General features: G+C 43.1%; 1 protein-coding gene across 2 annotated transcripts in view; it reads left to right on the top strand.

The window, feature by feature from the left end:
• The window catches only part of CMTM4 (CKLF like MARVEL transmembrane domain containing 4), a 35,859-nt gene extending 15,374 nt beyond the window's left edge, over positions 1–20,485 (top strand). For both annotated transcript variants that reach the window (XM_048515197.1, XM_048515196.1), the window contains exons 2-4: positions 3,102–3,278; positions 16,240–16,338; positions 18,193–20,485. In XM_048515197.1, coding sequence (XP_048371154.1) covers positions 3,102–3,278; positions 16,240–16,338; positions 18,193–18,366 — 450 coding nt within the window. In that variant the 3' untranslated portion in view covers positions 18,367–20,485. The remainder of the gene's footprint in view (positions 1–3,101; positions 3,279–16,239; positions 16,339–18,192) is intronic.
• The last annotated feature ends 1,025 nt before the right edge of the window (positions 20,486–21,510 follow it).

The following is a 21,510-nucleotide window of genomic DNA, read 5'->3' as shown; positions in this document are numbered from 1 at the left end:
TGCTGTGAACTACAGTAATTACGTTGGATATATTTCTGAGGACACAGAACTAGCCTTCCTAGTCTGGTTGTGGGATCACATTGTGATCCACTGGAATCCATGTTGGGGTGGGATGTGATTGCATCACAAAACATGGGTGGAGTCATGCCCAAGGACACAGCCAGAATGTGTGATTTCCATTCTGTATCTGTTGCTAAAGTCCATAGGTTGGACCCAGTGACTTTCTTCTGCTAAGTTAGAAGTCATTCTTGGATTTTAAAAAAGTTTTCCTTTGCAGGAAGTAAAAGGGAATATTTGGATCAAGTCCTTTGCAGGAAGTAAAAGGGAATATTTGGATCAATGGTTTTGTTGTAACGGGGAGTTCTCCATCACACATGCAGATGCTTTTTGGCAGCAGGGTAGCACTTCTAATGGTTTTACAGGTATTAACCTCATTTAACTCCTTTTCTTGGCCTCGTGAGTATGTGACAGGAGCTCCGAAGGTTCCCTTGAAAAGCATCTTTGGTGCCTAAAGTGAATGTGTAAATCCAGTCTTAGAGATACAAGACCAGATGGGAAATTAATCCTCCTTTTGCTTTGACAAAAACATAGTTTCTTCTTAGAAAAGCAGGGCTGCACTGTAGACATATTATTGAAAATATTCAGATTCATGCCAGCTGTTTCAGATGTGGGAAATACATCCGCTTTAGAAGGAATGAGACCTACTGAGGTTCAGACTCTAAGATGGCCAAGAAAAAACACTAACTGAATGCAAGAAAGAGGTTTTTAAAAATCTCTCTCTCTTTCTTTCTCTCCCTCTCTTCCCCTTCTCCCTCTCTATGTATACAGGCAAGGTATAAAGGCAATTTTTTCCATCTCTGCACAGTCCATGAGCATTGTTTATGCTGTCTGGTAGTTTAAGCCATCAGGAAATAAATCCTGGTAGTGTGACAGTCTTACTAAAATATTGTGGGCATTTTTAAAGAGGAAAAATGTTGAGTATTCTGTGGTTTTTCCAAAATCATGTGTAATTATATGATCGAACCACACAATGCGTCTTTTTGTGGGCCTTTTCAGATAAACAGGAAAACTGTTTTTTTTTTAAAAAAACATTTCTTACGGAACCATTTTGTAGTTATTATGTTCCCTGATTGATCAAAAACTAAAACACAGCAAAATTTATCTTTGATAAGAAAAAAAAATGTGGTAGCAGTTGTCTTGCTATAAAACCTTCTGTTGAGGTTTAATACGTCTTGAAACACATTCTGTTCATTTTTCTGAAATGCTGACAGTAGCAGTTAATTCAGACTGCTTGCCAAACTTAATCTGGTACAGCTACAATCCATTGAGGCTGATGGCGTTTGTGCTTTTTAAAGAGGTCTAGATCCATTCAAAAATGCTTCAGGACTTTCTGCAGTTGCACAAAATACTGTTGATTCAGTTTGACCTATAATGATTGTAGAGGGAGACTTCATCCCTCAGTCTCTCAACTGTTTAGTTTAGAGGGGCTGGTGCAGTGGCATACTGCTAATGGGAACATGGGGTAACCCATGTCCCTGGGCGCATGCCATGGGGGCGCTGGGTGCTGGCCAGCAGCTCCCTTGTGCTGGGGTGTGAGTTGTTCGCCGCGGCACCTGCCACCAACACCCCCCCCCCCCCGTCTTCCTGCAGGCTGGCCCCTGCCTCGAAGCAGATGTTGCTCCAGACGTCATTTTCCCCCAGTATGCCTCTGGGTTCATTATCCTGGGCAGTGAGGATTCACTCTCCAGTTTTGTGTATTTTGCTCTGGACCTTCACCCAAGGCCTCCGTTTGGAACAAAAAGCTTCTACAGACTCTTCCTTGTCTTAAGATTGAAGGTGTGGCTTCATTCTTGATCCTACTTTGAGGAGAATTGAATTTTGTGACAACTATTAAGCTGGGATAGTTTTGTATTTAGTTTATGGCTTATGGCCTTGAACTGGATAGCCCAGGCTTGATCTCGTCAGATCTTCGAAATGAAGCAGGATCAAACCTGGTTAGAATTTGGATGGGAGACTACCACGGAACACTGTGGTCGCTATGCAGGGGCAGGACATGGCAAATCTCCTCCAAATGTCTCTTGCCTTGAAAACCCTAAGAGGTTGCCATAAGTTGGCTGCTTCTTGACAGTGAAAAAATTGACTTGTGCAAGAAGAACCTACCAGGTGAATTTTGGACAGCTGGAGCTACTATTGATATACAGAGGCCTTTCATGCTTTTGAAACAGCTACTGAGAGAGATGATTTGGTGCTAATTTGGAGGAAGAAAATGATTGACATCTATATTAATTAGTGTCTGACAGATTTTCCTGCCAGGAATACCAGTAAATAACTGGTGGTGTTGCCAATGGCAACTGTCTGCTGTTTTCATCGTTGGGGTTCAATACATTTTTAACTTGGCTTAACACCAAATGCGAGTTAGAGAGAGAGAGAGGAGAGAGAGAGCGAGAGAGAGAGAGAGAGAGAGAGAGTGGTTTCTCATCTTAGCACCTTGGAGAGAGAAAAATGTAACCATCTATAGTGTTGGTTGTGCCTCTTAGAATTAGTTTATATTTGTTTTCTAGTGTGCAAAATGATGTGGAATCTTGCATCTCTAATCAGCTAGGTGAGGCAGGCTTCTGTAACCAATGGCTTTTCTACAAAAGTGAAATCTCTTTTTGCAAGATAACCTGATGAAAGGAGGTTTAACCCTTGCAAGCTGTTGGTCATTAAGGTGATACTGGACGGAAGCAGAATCACTCATAGCACTGCTAGGTCACGTTCATTGATTTCAAGTACTAAAAAAATCACAAAGTGGAGATATAAAATTTGTTGTTCAGACTTCAGATGTAGAAATAAGGACTAATAACACTGATTTTACACATTCAATATTGGGGGTCTGTCCTCCCCCCGCCCTGATGTGCTTTGGTTCACAAGACTTGCAAACAACTGGTGTTAATTTATTTTTTTATCACTTATGTACTGTATTGTAAATTGAAGTTGCTATATATATTCTTGAATACTTGCATATCGAATCGCCCAGGAACATTTCAGGATTATTTCTGGCCACTTTCAAATCTTTGCAATTCTGTTTTTATTTTCTTCTCATTTATCTTTCCTTTCAGGTTTTGGCATTGATGTCCTTCATTTGCATAGAGACCATCATGGAATGCTCCCCATGCGAAGGCCTTTATTTCTTTGAATTCGTCAGCTGTAGTGCATCTGTAGTTACGGGAGTTCTGTTGCTTATGTTCAGTCTAAATCTCCACACAAGAATACCCCAGATCAACTGGAAAATTACAGTAAGTTCTCATCCCAGCCTTTACTTTATAAAAATAGCTGAATAAACATTTGAAGTTTAGACGTTAAGCTCTGCCTGCCTCATGCAGAAATTTGAGACCCTTAATAAATGCTATTTGTACTGTGTGGCGTACATGCACCACAGCAGGAAGCCCACCGGTGCAATAAGCTTTATGAAATATTGGATGTTAAAGTATATAAAGCTGAAATTGTGTCTAGAAGCTATTTCCCACCCTCCACCCCACACATATACCGCCTGGCTGACTTTTCCTTCAGTGTAAGTCGTTATTGTTCACTATTGAGGAAAATGCAGTCTGCCGCTTCCTAACTGTTCAGCATCAACTAACGGTTTTTCAAATTGAGTATGAATCAAGGGAGCAGCTCTGTAAATCAGCAGGCCATCAATAGGCACCATTCTGAGAACAGTGCAGTGTTTTAGAACTGGATGGTCTGGGCATAGAAGCAGAATGACCCACAGGTTGGCCAAGTGGGAGGTCTCTGACTGGTCCTGCCCCTCGACTGAAACTCAAAAGCTGAGCAGAAGAATATGTGGAAGGGAATTCTTACATTTCTACATGTTTGTATCCTGCACAGGAGAAGAAAAAGAAGAGTTTGGATTTATTTATTTATTTTATTTATTTATTTATTCGTTCCACTTTTATACCGCCCTCCCCCAAGGGGCTCAGGGCGGTTTACAACATAATATAAACAAACGGATAAACAAAATAAAATATTAAAATTCATCAGTTAAAATGCAGCGTTCTAAATTCATAATCAATTAAAAACAGATGGCGTTCGACCATTAACTCCTCAACTCCTCTGAGAGGGGAACAGCGGATCTCAGTTGTTAATGGGCAATTGTGTCTAGAAGCTATTTCCCACCCTCCACCCCACACATATACCGCCTGGCTGACTTTTCCTTCAGTGTAAGTCGTTATTGTTCACTATTGAGGAAAATGCAGTCTGCCGCCTCCTAACTGTTCAGCATCAACTAACGGTTTTTCAAATTGAGTATGAATCAAGGGAGCAGCTCTGTAAATCAGCAGGCCATGAGACTGTAGGAGACTCAAAGGGGCTTATAATCTCCTTGCCCTTCCCCCCTCACAACAAACACCCTGTGAGGTGGGCGGGGCTGAGAGAGCTCCGAAAAGCTGTGACGAGCCCAAGGTCACCCAGCTGGTGTGTGTGTGAGTGTACAGGCTAATCTGAATTCCCCAGATAAGCCTCCACAGCTCAGGCGGCAGAGCAGGGAATCAAACCCGGTTCCTCCAGATTAGAATGCACCTGCTCTTAACCACTACGCCACAGGAGAAGGGTTAGTAAGGAAGAGTGACAACACAGTGTTAAGCAACTGATTTTGCTGTTTCGGGTTAATTTTAAGCCTCTCTTGCGAGTTTGAGCAGAGCTCCCTTGGCTTAGTTTGGGGTGGGGTGTCTAAATCTGGTTTTGATTCAGATCAGATCAGATCCCAGTTTAGTTGCTCATCCAAATCATCATTACATCTTATCTAGCCCCAGTGATATAACTGGGGATGCAACAAGGCCTAGGGATGACCCCTTCCTCAGCTAGGGAACTTCATAAGTCCTAGATTCCTTCCCAACTCCATTGTGACTCTTTCCTACCACCACCCCTTGCCACAACTGGTTTCTTGGAAATGCATTTGTGAGCATTGAGGGGCCACAGTATGGCAATAGTATGGCAATGCAGGATTGCTGGGAACTATAGTTTCCTCAGGCTTCTGCAGCTCCTGGTGCATAGGAGACTGCTGAAGATACCTAGGAATTGTACCCTTAGGATTTGTAGTTTCCAAGAGTTTCTGCATCATTTCTGGGGGCCTTTACCCATCCTAAGGATGGGCACAAGAGAAATGGTCATTACTAAATCTCTAAGCTGCAGGAAAGCCACTAGTGTATACCTTTCTTTCCACAGTGTCCACTTTCAAAGACTAGTATGTGGTCTTGTGCACGTTTTAAAAATGCTAAAATATTGAAAATTGCTTCAGTCCAGTTGTACAATAGGACAACCATTTTGTGGCAGCGATCCTTCATCTCTGCTTGCCTTTGCCATGGACTCTGCGCCTTCTCTTTGCTTACTGTATGTGGTAGATATTCATACAGTTCTGAAAGCAGCAGCATAAAGAAAGGGCATTCAATACCCTTTTGGGGAATGGCTCTCCAGTTTTCATCCTAAACTGTGTGCTGTTTGAAATAGTCTTCTGAAATGTACCATATAGAAGGTACAGTCAGGAATACCCTGCCATGTGGTATGTTGGAGGGAAAGCTGAACGTTTTGTGTCAAGGAGCAAAAGTGGAAAAAGACATTCTTCTGGGAGAATTTTAACGAAAAATGGGGTTGGTCGGACGCCTTCCCATTATTATTATTATTAGTATTGTGTAACCGCTGTTTTAAAGATTTTAACAACTTATTTATTATGTTTTATGTTGTACACCGCCCAGAGCCCCCAGGGGATGGGGCGGTATAAAAGTTTAAAAAAATAAATAAATAAATAAATAAGATTTACAGTTTTGCTATAAGAATTGGTAGAAAGGGGAGATGATAGTGGAAGTTCCCGTTCTCCTTTTCTGATGCATAAAAAATGCATCCAAGCTCTGCAAGGATGTATGCAAGTAGCATCAAGGAATGTGAGAAACATCTGCACATAGATTTCAGATGAGCTTAGACTTGAATTAAGTATACTCTAGATATTGAATGCTCTTATGGCACTTATAGTTTATCCCCCACTTTGTGTTTGAGTAGACCCTGTTTTAAATCAGGAACAGGACATTGGGAAACTTGTAGCTGCTAAGCTTTTGCCGACAAGCGATTCAACTAGAACTTAAGGAAACACACTTTAGCTCAGAGGGAAGGCCTGCAGGGTTTGGGTGGAAAATACACAGCTCTTAACCCTTCCCCAGTGTTTTAATGCTTACCAGTGGTGGGGGCTGTCTTAGTGCCAAGACACAATACAGAAGTGGCATTGTTCTTTCCTGTCCAGGAGGCTCTTGTATAAGCAAGGCAAGGATGAAAGGGAGAGCACAGAGGCTCACAGAGAAATAGCTAGCAAGGTGATTGGAGAGGGCTAACTGATACCAGGTAGCATACAAAAGATGAGCCTCTTCCGTCCAGGAAAGTATTGTCCAGAGATGGTTTTGAGGGGGAGAGGTTAAAAGGAACTGTTGGTTTGGAAGGGAGAGACTTCGGAATCTTGCCCTGGCTTGTGGTGCAACAAGTGTGATACAGAAGATGAAGAGTTGAATTTATATCCCCCCTTTCTCTCCTGTAAGGAGACTCAGGGACTTACTAACTCCTTTCCCTTCCCTCCTCACAACAAACAACCTGTGAGGTGGGTGGGGCTGAGAGAGCTCCAAAGAACTGTGACTAGCCCAGGGTTACCCAGCTGGCATGTGTTGGAGTGCACAAGCTAATTTAGTTCACAGATAAGCCTCCACAGCTCAAGTGGCAGAGCGGAGAATCGAACCTGGTTCTCCAGATCAGAGCACACATGCTGTTAACTGCTACACCACACTGGAATGGAGGGAGGGGCTATGGTTCAGTGGCAGAACATCTTCCTGTCATGCAGAAGATCCCAGGTTCAATCACAGGAATCTCCAGCTAAAATGGTTAGATAGCTGGCTTCAGCTTGAGACTCTGGAGAGCAGCTATCAGTCTGACTTGACAGTAGTTTCCTTGATGGACCAAGGGCCTGAGTCAGAATAAGGCAGTTTGACATGTTTATGGAGAGAAAGAACTGTGCTGCTCTGCCATGATGTCACTTGTATTATTTACCTTTTCTGTCTGAGAGAATTCAGAATGTGACCCAGCAAGCAGTGATTTTGAAGCCCAGAACAGTAGGGTAACAAAGGTGTATGGGATGAGAGGGTTTTGTACTCGGTTAGAAGGAATTGTTGAAATGCATGAAGGTATCCTTTTAGCACTGATCAATAAAATGCAAGAGGCAAGTCAATTTAACCAATTCCTTTGTTGCAGCCGTTGCATTTAGTCCTTTTCCTGCCTCCCATACTTCTACACTTGTGACCACTTTTGTACACTAGAACAGAAAGGACAGTTCCAAGCAGAAAGCTAGAGATGCTGTGCCATTATATACTGGTTTTGGTTAAACTGACTTGCCTCTTGGCTTCCATTTAATATAAACACAAGACCCATAATTGCCAAGTGTATAAGAAAACCATTATGTCTATTTTGAGTTTTTAAATGATATTCCATGAACTGCAAGGTCAGCTTCTCTTTCCCCCAACCCCCCAACCCCAATATTGTAATGGAAAGTGTTGGCATTTGACCTCCGTGATGCCTAAAAAATAACTTCAGCCATGTGCTGAATTACAAGTGGATTGTATTATATAAATGCTATAGTTGCTAACACCAGTGCACAGACATATTTTGTTCTGGGGTTGTCGAAGGTTTACTTTTCTTACTGTAGGTGTCAGGATTACCTCTAATCGTTAAATAGATTCTCGTGTGTGCATGTTTAGACTCCTTCAACTTGTATGTGGAATAGAAACTGAGAAAGAGTGTTTTACCCATTTCAAATCAGCAAAGCCCATTTCTGTTTGTTCCTATTTTGTCTGGAAATGTCAGGTGTTCAGGGATTTGAGATCTGCCTTTAAATGTTAAGTTAGCTGCTTGGATCTAAAACAGGAAATGCTTTGTAGCAAGCCTGCATGAGGAAATGATAAACAGCAAAGTTAATGTTGGAAACTGAAGGCAAAAATAGGGAGGGAGGGAAGAAGGGAGGTTTATATGGAAAAGGAGAGTTGCCCAAAACAGGGCTACTATATAACCATCATCAGGGAAATTAAGCACAAAGTTGCACATTCATGATGTAAAAACTGGTACAGAGCCAGGGGGCCTAATATGCTGCTTGACCAGTGGTGAATTACTATGCTAAGAGGCTCAGAGGCCTGTGTGTTCTTGGCAGCTCTCCTCCCGATGTCTGGAGGCAGGCTCTGGCTAGTCACTGATGAGGGACAGAGCTCTCTGCTTTCAGGAATAGTCTTTATGACCATCTTGTAGGTCATAAGCGTTTAAAAAAATCCTTTGGGAGCAACAATTGATTAGAACAGGTTTAGATTAACCTGTGCCTTGTACCGTCTGCCTGTCAGGAAGGTGTTCTGAGCTTACTCTTTCTGACTTTGGCTGCTTTGCCTCCTACATAATGAGGCAGTGGGAAAGAAGAGGAGTTTGGATGTATATCCCACTCTCCTGAAAGGAGACTCAGGGTGTCTGACAAGCTCTTTTCCCTTCCTCTCAGGAATGTAGGAGTGTGAAAATACATCTGGTTCACCAGATAAGCCTCTGCCACTCAGGTGAAGGAATGGGGAATCTAACCCAGTTCTCCAGATTCAAATCCACCTGCTCTTAACCACTATACCACACTTGCTGTCAGCTTCCACTATCTCTCATGTAGCAATTTCAGACTCGCACTAGAGTTTCTAAGGTAATGGATCGCATTCACGTGAATTAATTTCTCCTGTGCGTGAGGCATATTTTAAAAATGAGAATAGCATTGGAAACATGCACTGAGGAGTAAGAGTTTGTCCTGTTTCCTGAAAGTTGATGAACATACAGAGTGCTTTGGGAGAGCAGCTGAAATGAGAACAGAATAGACGGGGATATTGGCACTGGGACGGATAAATATTTGAGCTTTGAAGACACTGGCAAGTTGGGAATTCCATCACTGAGCAGAGGAAACAAGAGGCTGTTGGGTGGGAAGGATCTGTTTCTTGAGATCTCTTAAATCTTTGTTTTCATCAGGATCACTTAAAATCTGTGTTTTCATCAGGAAGGTGAGAGAGCAGCTTGGGGGGAATGAGTGAATTCCTCATGGGAGGGAGGGAAGAGAAGAGGGGCTGGACGTAACTTTGGGAAGGGTTCTGTCCCTCTTGTACTACAACGCCGAAAAGGGAGCCTCCCCAGGAAGATCCTTGAACGGATGTCCACTTAACCAATCGTGCGCTGACACGACCAGCTGCCTTATATTTTCAAAGTTAAATACAAGCTTGGTTGCTAAATCTGTGTGTTAGATGGCAAAAAGCCACATGACATTTCTCTCACACACACATGATGAGAGGTACGGTTACAAAGGTTGTCCCAGCAACTGAATTTTTAAGACGTACTGTGTTCTTATGGGTGGCCTTTCCAAGCTGCTGTTTTCCTTTCCTCTCTTTATCTGTGGAATTTCATGTGGCTTTGGCGTGACGGGCAGGTCTTTGAGAAGAATGTGGAGGCTCTGGCATTAGGTGGTTTAGACGAGAGAGGACTGAGCTGGCTCTTGGCAGTGGTTCCAGCTTGGGGTATTTGGAGAAGGCTGTCTTTCCTAGCTCATTCCCAAGTTTCTCTTCAGAAGGAACATTGTGGCTTCCAGAGCCTAAAGATTCTCTGGGCAGCTATGGCCTGCCTGTAACTTGCCTGATTCATCTCTTTCTGTCCATGGCTAGAGCAATCCAGACCCGAAGTTACACTCGCTGTTGTCTCAGGGCTTACATCTTACATCTTTGTTTATTTAATTTGAGATATTTATATATCCTACATTCTTAGCATAGTAGCAATCAAGACGATTTTCAGAGCTTTTAACAAAAACAGTGTCATTAAGACAAACTCCCTCAATAAAACCATTTTAAGCAAAACATTACAATACTCGACAGGCAAACAGGATTAATTAAACCAGTACATTTCACCTTGGCAGCCCTCTGTAATGCATTGTTTTAGCCAACTGACTTGAAGTAATACCTGTTGCCTTTCCATCTTCTTTCTCCTCATGTCCTCCCACCCATCATGAGATGTGTAGAATTTCCTACTTTGGCAGGAGTTCAGCAAATGCTTTAAGGAGGGGCAAAGGGAAATGAAACAGTGGAGCAGGGAGGAGCTGGCAGGGAGGCCTGCCTGCAAGCAGACTATGACACGGGCACATTTTGAATTGAGTCGAGGAGTGAATTCTTGCTGCTATACTCAGAATTGCTGCAGTTCACTTCTCCCTTGCTTTTTGGTCTTTTTAAAGAGACGGTGTGGCGATATTGAGGTGTGACTAAAATGACTCGCTGCACGTGGGGCTGCCTTTCGAAGACAGTCCGTCACAAACTGCAGTACCTAGAATGTTAATGGGTACTGATGAAGTTAGGATATAAAACCAGTTCCCAACCAGCTTTCTTGCTGAACCCGATTTAAGGCACGGGCAGCCCATCCAGAGTGGGGAGAGCCGCTCCTGAAACCAGCATGGGGTCACGCCAGCACATTTGCCCATCCCACCAGCAGGGAGGACAAACATGGAGGTGGGTGAGTGCTCAGCTCTGTGGCATCCAACATGGAAAAACCTGCAGAACTGCACCAGCCTCAAGGTGGATGCTGGGGGCAGGCTAGTGTTCCCAGGGGTGGAGCTGACCGTTGTCAGGGGCTTTTGGCTCAGGAACACCCTTGGTGCAGGCTGGTGACTTGCACCACAATAGCACATGGCATAAATCATTATTTCCTATTGTGTTCTGGGCGGCATCATTGCTCCTTAATTTGCAAAGCCAAAGATTGCCCTTAAAAGAATTCCTTTCTGTCATAATTTAGACACCCCTTTCCTTTTGATCGGGCTGGCTAATACAACCTTCGGGGAGGGCGGTATACAAATATAATAAATAAATAAATAAATAAACATTTGAATGCCCAGACAAGATGATGCAGGGCAAGAAGCTTACAGTGATAACAGTTTTTCATTAAATTACTTATGAACGGGATGATGGATGATCACAGTTTAGACCAGGCTTTGATTCTCCTCCTTGATAGCCCTGTGAACTGTTCTATCCTGTGAACTGTTTTCTGTAAGAAATTGCTGGCTTGAAGCCGCTCTGATTCAGATGAAATTCTTTCCTCCATGTGATGTGGTTTTACTGTGTCTAAAAATATCAAAGTGAAGTCTTCACTGAGGCTTAACTCAGAATAGCTCATCTTTTTCAAATTAGTTGATCTTTTTTACAGGGTATTTTTGTTCTTCTTCATTGGCTTTAAAGAATTTTGTAAGAAGCGTTGCTCTATTTCCCATAGGATGTAAATGTTGGAGGAGCCCCCTAAACTACCACATTGTTAACTAGTAGTGGGAAGAATCAGGGCAGTGGTTGGGGATTTGAAGAGCTTCCTGTATGTGGTTGCCCTTTGACATGAATGTTGCCCCGCTTAAGCTGTGTGCAACCCAAGTAGGACTTCCTGCTCAAAATGGACAGGTGTACATCAGAATTCTTTACTTGGCATAGTCTTCATGAGACCTGCTGAGTGCAGTGTGGTCACAGCAGGTGCAGAGCTTGCCATGCTGTGTCTTTGATGAGTCATTTGCCAGCATGCCCACAATGGGGAGGCATGGTACCTGTAAAGTTCTAAAGGATTATACTCATTGTCTTGGCTCTTCTAGCAGCTGCTCCATATCTCAACCTGAGCTCTCAGTTCCTCAGCTCTGTCGAGATGCAAGGCTGCCTCTCCCCCACAAGGAGGTGTGTGTGGCAAATTCATCCCCCGTGTCCCACTGACTGGCACATGTGTAATTGACAGCCCTTGTCTACTTCTTCCCTGTGACTGGTTACAGTGTTGCCCCTCCCTCCAATTCTTGTGAGAGGAGGGGAAAGGGCAGGTAATCGGGGAAGTCAGTGCTGCTCATGGAAGAGGTATCTCTGTTGGCCTGGTGGTAGACCCCAGCAGGGATGACTGCTGGCAACTGCCCCTGTTATGTATTGAGTAAAGTGGCCCTGCTTTGAGCACGACCTATTTAGGGCTTTAAAGGTAAAAAACAGCACTTAGTATTGATCCTAGAAACATGCTAGAAGCTAATGGCACAAAATGGGTTCTCGTGTGTTCACTGAAGTGAGTTCTGTTGGTATTTATGACTCTACCTTTGGCTGTCTTCAAAGGCTGAATGTATTTTCAGTAGTCCAATCTGGATGTTACCAAGACAATATGTGACTGTGACCAGGCCACCTTTCTTCAAGAATGACTGCAGCAGAAATACCAATTGTAAAAGCACTCCCTGCCAGTCTTGCGACTCGCTTATCCAGGAGCACAGAAGAGTTCAAGAATACTGATGATAACAATATTTTTTTAATATCTTTCTTGCTTTCTTGCTGGTCAAATTGACTCAAACTGTCCTCAAGTCAGGTCTTTGACACTATAGCCAGTATGCATTTTAGCCGTCATATATTTCCCATATATGATTCCTTATTCTGTTTATAAAAGAAGTTGCTTCATGATTCTGTAGGATTGCTGAGCAGAGTACCCATATTGTTTGTGTGTCTCTGAGCTTTATGAGAACAATGGTATTTCCATCAGTTTATGTCACCATCCCAGGCACTCCACATTGCTAAAATCCATATGTTGGTCCATCGCATCTTTTAATCACTGCATTGGTGGCTGCTGCTCAGCTGAATCTGTTTGCCCAGAGTGTACTGCAGATGTGGCAGAGATCTGCTCTCCGGGTATCATTCCTACTAATTTAGTATGATAGTCTTAAGTGACACAAAAGCATTGCATTTTACAACATGTGCAGAAGTCACTAGGTGGAATGAGGCACAGCATGATCTGGTGAGTGCACTTGTATTGGTGCCACATTGGATAGAAGTATGGCACTCATGCCAAGTGGCTGAAAAATATGGCTTCCCAGACTGCACGTTGTTCATAACTAGCATAATGGAGCCACATAATGTTTTGGATTTTTTGTGGGACTTGTTGGCGGTGTTCAAGTTCAGGTTTGTTTCTTAGCCAATTAACTATCACAATACACAAATAATTAGAACACAAACTGCCAGACGCAACCAGATATTGCCAGTATACTTGGCAGTTCCAAATATAATTAAAATAATGACATTAAACTACAGTTACTTGGGTGATAAAGTAATAGTGCATTTGTTGATACCCTACATGAAAAGTTCTATCAGATTAGATGCCCATCTTTACTAGCAGTGTTCTCAGGTAAATTTGCTTACAAAGTCTGTTGCTGATGTTACAGGTTTTACTAGTTAAAGGTAGGTTTTTTTCTAATGGAGGAGGCAAATAGATGATGAATAACTTCCCCTGGGTCTGAACCAAAATGTGAGAGCCTTCTGTGCTGGCCATCCCTGCAGGGTAAGCCACCTTGGCCTTGTATGAGCTTGGCTATCCTTTTGGATCAGACAAGGCACGACTTTGGCTCTTTCCTTTTGCCAGGTGGTTAACAGAACTTCTGCAAGCTTGAGCCCCTGCACCACACCAACCTCCTCCCTCCTTCCCTGCCTCCCTTTTATCGCTCCCTCCTGGGACCTCCCTGCTCCAGCCTCATAGTGGCTGGCGAGCTGTCTGTCATGTCTTGCCTGCCTGGGACTGGCTTTTCAGCTGTCCTGGCCCCCCTCCTTGATTGCAGCCTGGTTGGGGCTCTGCCAGCCATGCTCCATTCTCTAAGGCTGCAGAGAACTGCTGATTGCATCTTGGCTAGGGCTGTGCTATCTCCTCCCTTTTCCCTTGCCAGCCTCCAGGTAGTGATCTCCTGCTATTACAACTGATCTCCTGGAGAAAATGGCTGCTTTGGAGCATGGACCCAATGGCATTGCACCCTGCTGAGATCCCTCCCCTCCTTAGTCTCCACCCCCAAAATCTCCAGGTATTTCCCAAGCCAGAGCTGGCAGTCACAATACTGTGTGCTGTCTACTTCTAGGTCCTAGAATATTGTATCAAGAGGAACTATTGGCACTCTGGGCAAAGGGAAAAAAATTCCATACAACATAGTCAGCTTTCTATGAACTTGAGCTCTCATGCAGGCCACGTCCAGCTAGAAAAACTCACCCTGTGAATACACTCCTCCCTCATTGGTTGTAATTTTGGCTCCTAGTTGGCTGCTTTCTTAATAGGGAAGCCTGCTAAGTTAGAATGCTCTATGCCAGTGATGGCGAACCTTTTTGAGACCGAGTGCCCAAACTGCGACCCAAAACCCACTTATTTATTGCAAAGTGCCAATACGGCAATTTAACCTGAACACTGAGGTTTTCGTTTAGAAAAAATGGTTGGCTCCGAGGCGTGTGTTACTCGGGAGTAAGATTGGTGATAGTCAGTGGCTTTGCTTTGAAGCAACCGTGCATCTCTTCCAACGGGTGAATCACGACCCTAGGAGGGTTTACTCAGAAGCAAGCCCCATTGCCAGCAACTGAGCTTACTCCCAGGTAAAGGATTGCGCTTTAGTTCTTCGCATGAAAATCAGTGGGGTCTAACAGCGCTGAAGAAGAAGAAGAGGAAGAAGAAGGAGTAGTAGTAGTAGTTTGGATTTATATCCCCCCTTAACAGGGTTACCTATACTGCTTCCCCAAAACTTGGTCTTAGGTTTAATGCTAATAATCGAGCCCAGCGGCCCAGGCCAGCCTAGATGTGTGTGTGTGGGGGGGGGGGGGCACTCTGTTTGTGTGTGCCCACCAAAAGGGCTCTGAGTGCCACCTCTGGCACCCGTGCCATAGGTTCGCCCCCACTGCTCTATGCTGATGAGTCCCAAGAACCCAGACACGACTCTAGCATTAGAGAAATGAGGGTGGAAGTAAAGGCAGGACGGCCAAAGACAGTCTTTAAAATCTCCCCGGACAGGCTTCCACAAAAGCACAGCCAGTGCCCCAAACCTGAGTACCAGGCATAGTGGTGAAGCTTAGAGGCAAGACGATGGTGGAAAAAGACAACAACAACAAAAGGAGAGAGAGAAAACTGGTAAAATGGTTATCTTTCTATCTCTTAACGTCTGTATTGGCTCTTCACGTTCATTATGATGTTGACTGTTCTGTGTTGGTTCTCCATAATCTGCTTATTGGCAAACCAATAAAGTACAGGACAAGCTTCCTTTACATCCGTAACCTCCCAGAATAGTCAGAATGGTAATTATGCCCATAGCAATATGTTAATGACATAGCTTGGAATGCTGAAAGGTTGGAAGCCTGTCAACTCCATCACTAGGCAACGGGAAAGTCTGTGAAACTGAACTGTAGGAACGTTTTGGGGTTTTTTGTTTTTTGCTATTTGAGGAGAAAAAAGCCCACCCATTTGAAGTTGATCCTGCAGTGTGGGGATATTGTGTGTTAATGTGCACAAATACAGAGATCATCTTATTTATGCAAATACAGGCAGTCTATATAGAACAGATGTCCTATATTATATAATGCAATAGATACATGTGGTAAGCATATGAGTAACTTTCTGGCTCCTACAGAGCCAGCAGACCAAAAAAAAAATCTATATATTCACTATACAGTTGGTTCACATAACATTTTTGTGGCTGGAAGAAAGAACAGTGGTTTTGGTTGAGTAGACTCGTTGTACTAAGGTTCATCACTTGGAATGGAAGAAGCATGGTTTTCAGTGTTTTTTTTTTCTTTTAAAGTTATAGAGTAGCTTTTCTCTTTTAACTAGGAGCTGTTTTTTTTTCTCTCCTGCCAATGCCACCCCAGGCTCAGAACAGTAATGCTGCCATTGCCTGCTACACTCTGTCTCACAAAAAGATGTTAGTAGATTGTATATTCCTCCACAGAAATGAACATACCAGTCCTCCTTTGTTGTAAAATGCTCTGCCTGGGTCCTAGTGCCTACCTAGCCCTGTTCTCCCCTCACCCCCCCCCCCCAAATCTGTTTGAAAGTTTGATGATAGTCATTTAACGAACTGTAAATGCTCTTGTATCAAAGTACCATGTTCATTAATGCACAAAATACTGGTTTTGACATAGGCAGTGTGCAAAAATGAATGATAATCCTCATATCCATTCTGGACAATATTCAAATGCAGAAGCGTACACTTTTCTCAACCGTTGCACCTCAACTGACCAAACAAATATCTTTGTCTAAGACAGAGTATAGCATGCTTTCTATGTAGCTTTTGTGTAGTTGCTTCTACATTAACAAATATGTCTAAACTGGGAAAATCCTGTTTTGTTTCATGCAGTCAGTCACTATGCAGTAATTTCTCTTTTTCTACTTTAATAGGATTTGGTCAATACTGGACTCTGCACTTTCTTCTTTTTCATTGCATCTGTAGTACTTGCTGCTCTAAACCACAGAAAAGGAGCAGAAATTGCGGCTGTGGTAAGACTATATTTGAATTTCTTTTCATTCTTTTGCAGGAAAGATAAGGAATGAATGTGTCCATGCAAAAGTGTACTGCACATTATGCAACACTGGTGAACTTTGCTGCGATAGTTTGCAAGAGTTTTGTGACAATTTCCATTTTGATATACCCCTGCCCACTTCCAGTTTTGAGCTATGTTGTGGTGGGGAAATTCTGATGTGATGAAGAATGGGGAAAATGCGCTTTGGTTGAATGGCAGCCATTTTAAAAAATGGTTCTCAATGTTATTTCTGCTGGATGTCACTTATGTTTTGGCTTCAAGTAGTTCTGACCTTTATACTGGTTACATTAAAAAAAAGAAAGAAAGGTGGTAGTGAATCTGAAGCCCCTTCCGCACATGCAGAATAATTCACTTTCAATCCACTTTCAGTGCACTTTGAAACTGGATTTTACTGTGCAGAAAAGCAGAATCCAGTTGCAAACAATTGTGAAAGTGGATTGAATGTGCATTATTCTGCATGTGCGGAAGGGGTCTGGAAAAATCAGGGGGGAAAACCCTGAAAGGTTCAGTGCCTTTTTAAAAAAAGCCTACCCTTCCTTCATTGAGCTCAGAATGGCATCCATGGTCCTCCTCATTTTACCCTTTCAGCAGCTGTGATATAGGTGAAGCTGACAATGAATTACTGGCCCAGGGTTACCCAGGGACTTTCATATATGAGTGGGGGTTCTAATTTAGTTCTTCCAGACCCAACGTGCTCACCATCACACCGCAATTGCTCATAGTCACTAGAAAGAATAGGGACAATATAAAAACGAGGCCTTTTGTTTCAAGTGGCCAATTGTAAGCCAGTGTAGAGTGTCAGGGAGACCAGGGTTCTATCATGGAAGCCCACATGGTAACCTTGGGCTCGTCCTAAACTCTCAGCCTGGCCTCCCTCATAGGGCTGTTCTGAGAAAACAGAAGAAGAAAATGATATCCTTTGAGTCCCAACTGGGGAGAAAAATGCAAATGCACTCATTATGAATTGGAGACTTTTGCTGCACCATCGGTATTTCTGTTTAAATATAGGTATGCTGTTTGAACATCATCTATAATCACAGAATGATTACTGACTTTTCCCCTAGATTTTTGGAGGCATATTTACAGGTGACTTATTAGCACACAAGAAGTAACATGTGAGAAGGAAACTAGGTAATAATGGAGCCACTCTGGCTAATAGAAGTCTGGGGAAAGTTTTGTCGTTCTTGAGTTAAGTATGGCTTTAGTTCACTTACCACAATCTAAGTGAATAAAGTTTTCCTCTGATATAATTAGTGTCAAAGCTTCTTGTTTTATATAGAGCCGTGGTGGCGAACCTTTGGCACTCCAGATGTTATGGACTACAATTCCCATCAGCCCCTTCCAGCATGGCCAATGGGCCATGCTGGCAGGGGCTGATGGGAATTGCAGTCCATAACATCTGGAGTGCCAAAGGTTCGCCACCACTGATATAGATTCTCTTATTCCTGAATCTAGGGAAGCCAGGAGAACTGAATCACTAAGCATATAGTGAATTTCTAAGCACATAGTGAATTTGTGAAGCCTGTAGCCACACCTGTGGACAGAAGGCCAGATACTCCGTAGAGGCAAGCACTGCCATGCCCAATCTGCAGCAGGAATGGGTATATTATTTGTGGCTTGTCCACAAAGGACCTTCAAGTGCCCTGAAATGTGAATGCACTGCGGGCAACTACCGTTACAGTTGGAGCTACAAGGTTAACTGAATTAAAGGCAGCAGGACAGTCACTGCATTACGTTGGGTGGGGGTTATAAAAGTGCCAAATTATTTCTTGGTTAAAGGTGACCCAGTCTCATTTTTTTTTCCTTGTAGATATTTGGTTTCCTGGCAACTGCAGTCTATGCTGTGAATTCATTTTTAGCAGTAAAAAACTGGAGAAATAACAGCCGGCAGCAAAACACAAGGCAGACCAGTGATTACATGCGGGCGCGGACAGAATCGAGAGAAGTAGATCATCGCCCAGAGATTCAGCGCCTGGATGGATGAAAAAAAAACCCTGCATGCAGGGCAGGAATCCCAAAGGAAAAAAAATTATTAGAAGTCTGCAGACCTTTTACCATTTCCCCCCACTTTTATAGGAAATGAAGGAGAAGCAGGTGGTGGCAGAGAGCAGCTGTGTGTACAAAGAGAGGGAAGAAGACTTGACAGTTCGAAGCAGCCAGCATGCAGGCTTTAAAAACTGACCTGTGTGAATGAAGGTTTTTGTCCATAATCATGAGGAACGGTGATGATATTTTAACGCAACCAACTGTTTGGTGCACCTTTCTTTCTTGAGTTAAAGAATCCATGGAGAGACTTGGTTTCCATCATCCAATAGAAATGTTAGAAACAACACTGGTTCTGGATTGTTCTTTCGAAAGTAAGGATTTCCAATACACAGATGTTTTTACAGTGTGTGTGTTGCCTGGGGGCGGGGGGGGGGGGTCCAATGGAGCAATAGCAATATCATGAAACGCCAAGTCTGTTTCCCTTCGCAAGATTTGACAGTCACTCTTTCTTTCTTACCTTTGATTGTATACTTGTAATAGACAACCATGTCAAGTTTATGGTTCGGGGATTAGAGGGATAGCAATTAAATAAGCTTTGGATTGCCCATAAAGCACAATGGTTGCTCGGTTTGTGACCACAGCTTGGTATGAACTAAGTCTAATAATACCACATGCTGCATTTTCTTTTCTTTTCCCCTTTAGAAGGAGACTGTAGAGGTCCACGTACATTTCTGTTTGTGGAGCAAAAACAAGTAATACAAAGTTGATGCTGAATCCTTTCCTTTTGCCAGAATCTTATCCCAGTGAAAGTTAATTTTTTTCTTCATCCTTTTAATGTTCCATCCTGGAAAAATCCCGTTGTGATGCATGCACTGCTGTGTGGTTGAAATTATGTAATTATTCTGCGAGTTTGATTTGCATGGCTGCAAATTTCAGTTGTTTGAATTAGGCCAGTCTTTTTCTGAATTGAAATATTTTGAATAATTTAGTTGAAGATGCGTAAATTAACTTTAGATACCCAGAGAAATTTGTAGAATATTTGGGCAAATTTTTATGGGTGAAAGCTATTTTTTTATTAGTGGCGCAGACTGGATAATGCAGTCCACCTAGTTTACGTGGATTCGGCCTTCTCTCTATCTTTGTGGAAAAATATTGTACTCCTCAGGCAGGCAACTGGAGTTTATAGCCAGCAATTTGAAGCTCGTTGGCTTTGTGGGTTGTGTAAAAAGGTTTGATGCAATGTTGTCCTCCCATGAATGGAAGGGTATCTTTTGGAAATCGCTGTCTATAGGAGACAATGTCCATTCTTCTCAAAATGTAAAGAATGTATCCCCAACTTAAGTGTGCGTGGGAAGATGCTTTTTCTCTCAGAGATCAGTTTTTGTGTTCTCTTGACAAAATCAGCAGTTAGATTTTAAGGCTTCTCAGTTGTGAGATGGAAAGAATCTCATTCTTATGTTTGTTGATAGTGTCAGTGGTTGTTATAGGCACCTCTGAACTCCATGCTTGCGTCTTACTTCCCTGATAGCTTGGGTCTAAAAAGTGCATTTGAGCCTGTGAGATTCGCTCCAACCGATTTCCTTTGGTTTTCCTGTCTCATCAAGTCTGTCTTCCAAAAAGTATCCATGATTTAAACATCAGTAGCAAATTCAGTTTACCACCCTAAGAATGTCTGTTTTTATTTAATTTTTAAAAATGTTTCTGGGCATTTGGCTGTGGAGATAAGCTGGCGGACACACTAGAAGTGAAGTTGCTAGTGGTTGGAAGGAATTTCAGAGCTTTGCTTATAGCACCTATGAACAGCACCAGGTAAACCAAATAAGTGAAAATATGTAAATATGCCTGATTTGCATAACAGGCTGGAGAATTTGTTCACAACAGTGAAATCATTAATTGTGTTTTGTTTTAAAATCATGGATTGTTTATAGCCCTGGTAATTCTCAGAAAAAACTGAGCCTTCTGACTGCATTACTGTAAACAGCAGTACTGTAATCAAAGCTCTGCTCACAACCTGAATTTTAATGTGACAGGAGTCTGTTTCAGGTAGCTGGCTCAAAGTTGACTCAGCCTTCCAGTGTGGTGTAGTGGTTAAGAGCAGGTGCACTCTAATCTGGAGAACTGGGTTTGATTCCTCGCTCTGCCACTTGAGCTGTGGAAGTTTATCTGGTGAACCAGATTAGCTTGTGCACTCCAACACATGCCAGCTGGGTGATCTTTGGCTAGTCACAGTTCTTTGGAGCTCTCTCAGCCCCACCTACTTCACAGGGTGTTTGTTGTGAGGGGGACGGGAAAGGAGTTTGTAAACCCCCTTGAGCAGGGGTCTTCAAACTATGGCCCTCCAGATGTTCATAGACTACAATTCCCATGAGCCCTACCACTTGGCCATGCTGGCAGGGGTTGATGGGAATTGTAGTCCATGAACATCTGGAGGGCCATAGTTTGAAGACCCCTGCCCTTGAGTCTCCTTACAGGAGAGAAAGGGGGGATATAAATCCAACTCTTCTTCTTCCATCTTTCTGAGGTTGGTAAAATGAGTACCCAGCTTACAATGGCAGCCCACCCTGTCAACATAGTTATCTGGGGGGAAAAAACACCTCTAGAACTTTTAGCTTCTGAGATTTAAAAAAAAGTTTGGAACCAAAGACGAAGTCTCGGGTTTTGGACTGGAGACACGTTAACAATCTGAAAAGGGACGGAATTGTTTGGCATGAGGATGAACTTCAATGTAAAAATAGACTTCTGGTATCTAGTGCATTTTTTGGTAATATAATGCCGTGAAATCTGTGAAGCCTGTGGTGGTTGGACTGATTTCAAGAATTTTCTGCTTGGAATTTTATTATTTTCACTGAAACATCATCCAGTGCAAAGAGCCAGGCTTTCCTTTAGGGGGGAGTCTGTGGCTCAGTGGAAGAACTTCTGCTTTGCAAGCAGAAGGTCCCTGGTTCAACCCCCACGTCTCCAGTAGGGGATGTGAAAGACTCTGCCTGAAACCCTGGAGATCTGCTGCTGGTTTGAGTCGGCAGGACTGGGCTTGATGGACCAATGGTCTGATTCAATAAAAAGGCAGCGTCATGTGTCCTTTACGACTGCACTCTGATTGGCTGGTCCCAAAGCCCTCAGACCAGGCCAGGAACTTGGGACC

The sequence above is a fragment of the Sphaerodactylus townsendi genome, linkage group LG14 (assembly GCF_021028975.2).
Source record: "Sphaerodactylus townsendi isolate TG3544 linkage group LG14, MPM_Stown_v2.3, whole genome shotgun sequence".
NCBI lineage: Eukaryota > Metazoa > Chordata > Lepidosauria > Squamata > Sphaerodactylidae > Sphaerodactylus > Sphaerodactylus townsendi.
The sequence above is the reverse complement of the archived record's forward strand: the minus strand, read 5'-3'. Positions and strand labels throughout refer to the sequence as shown.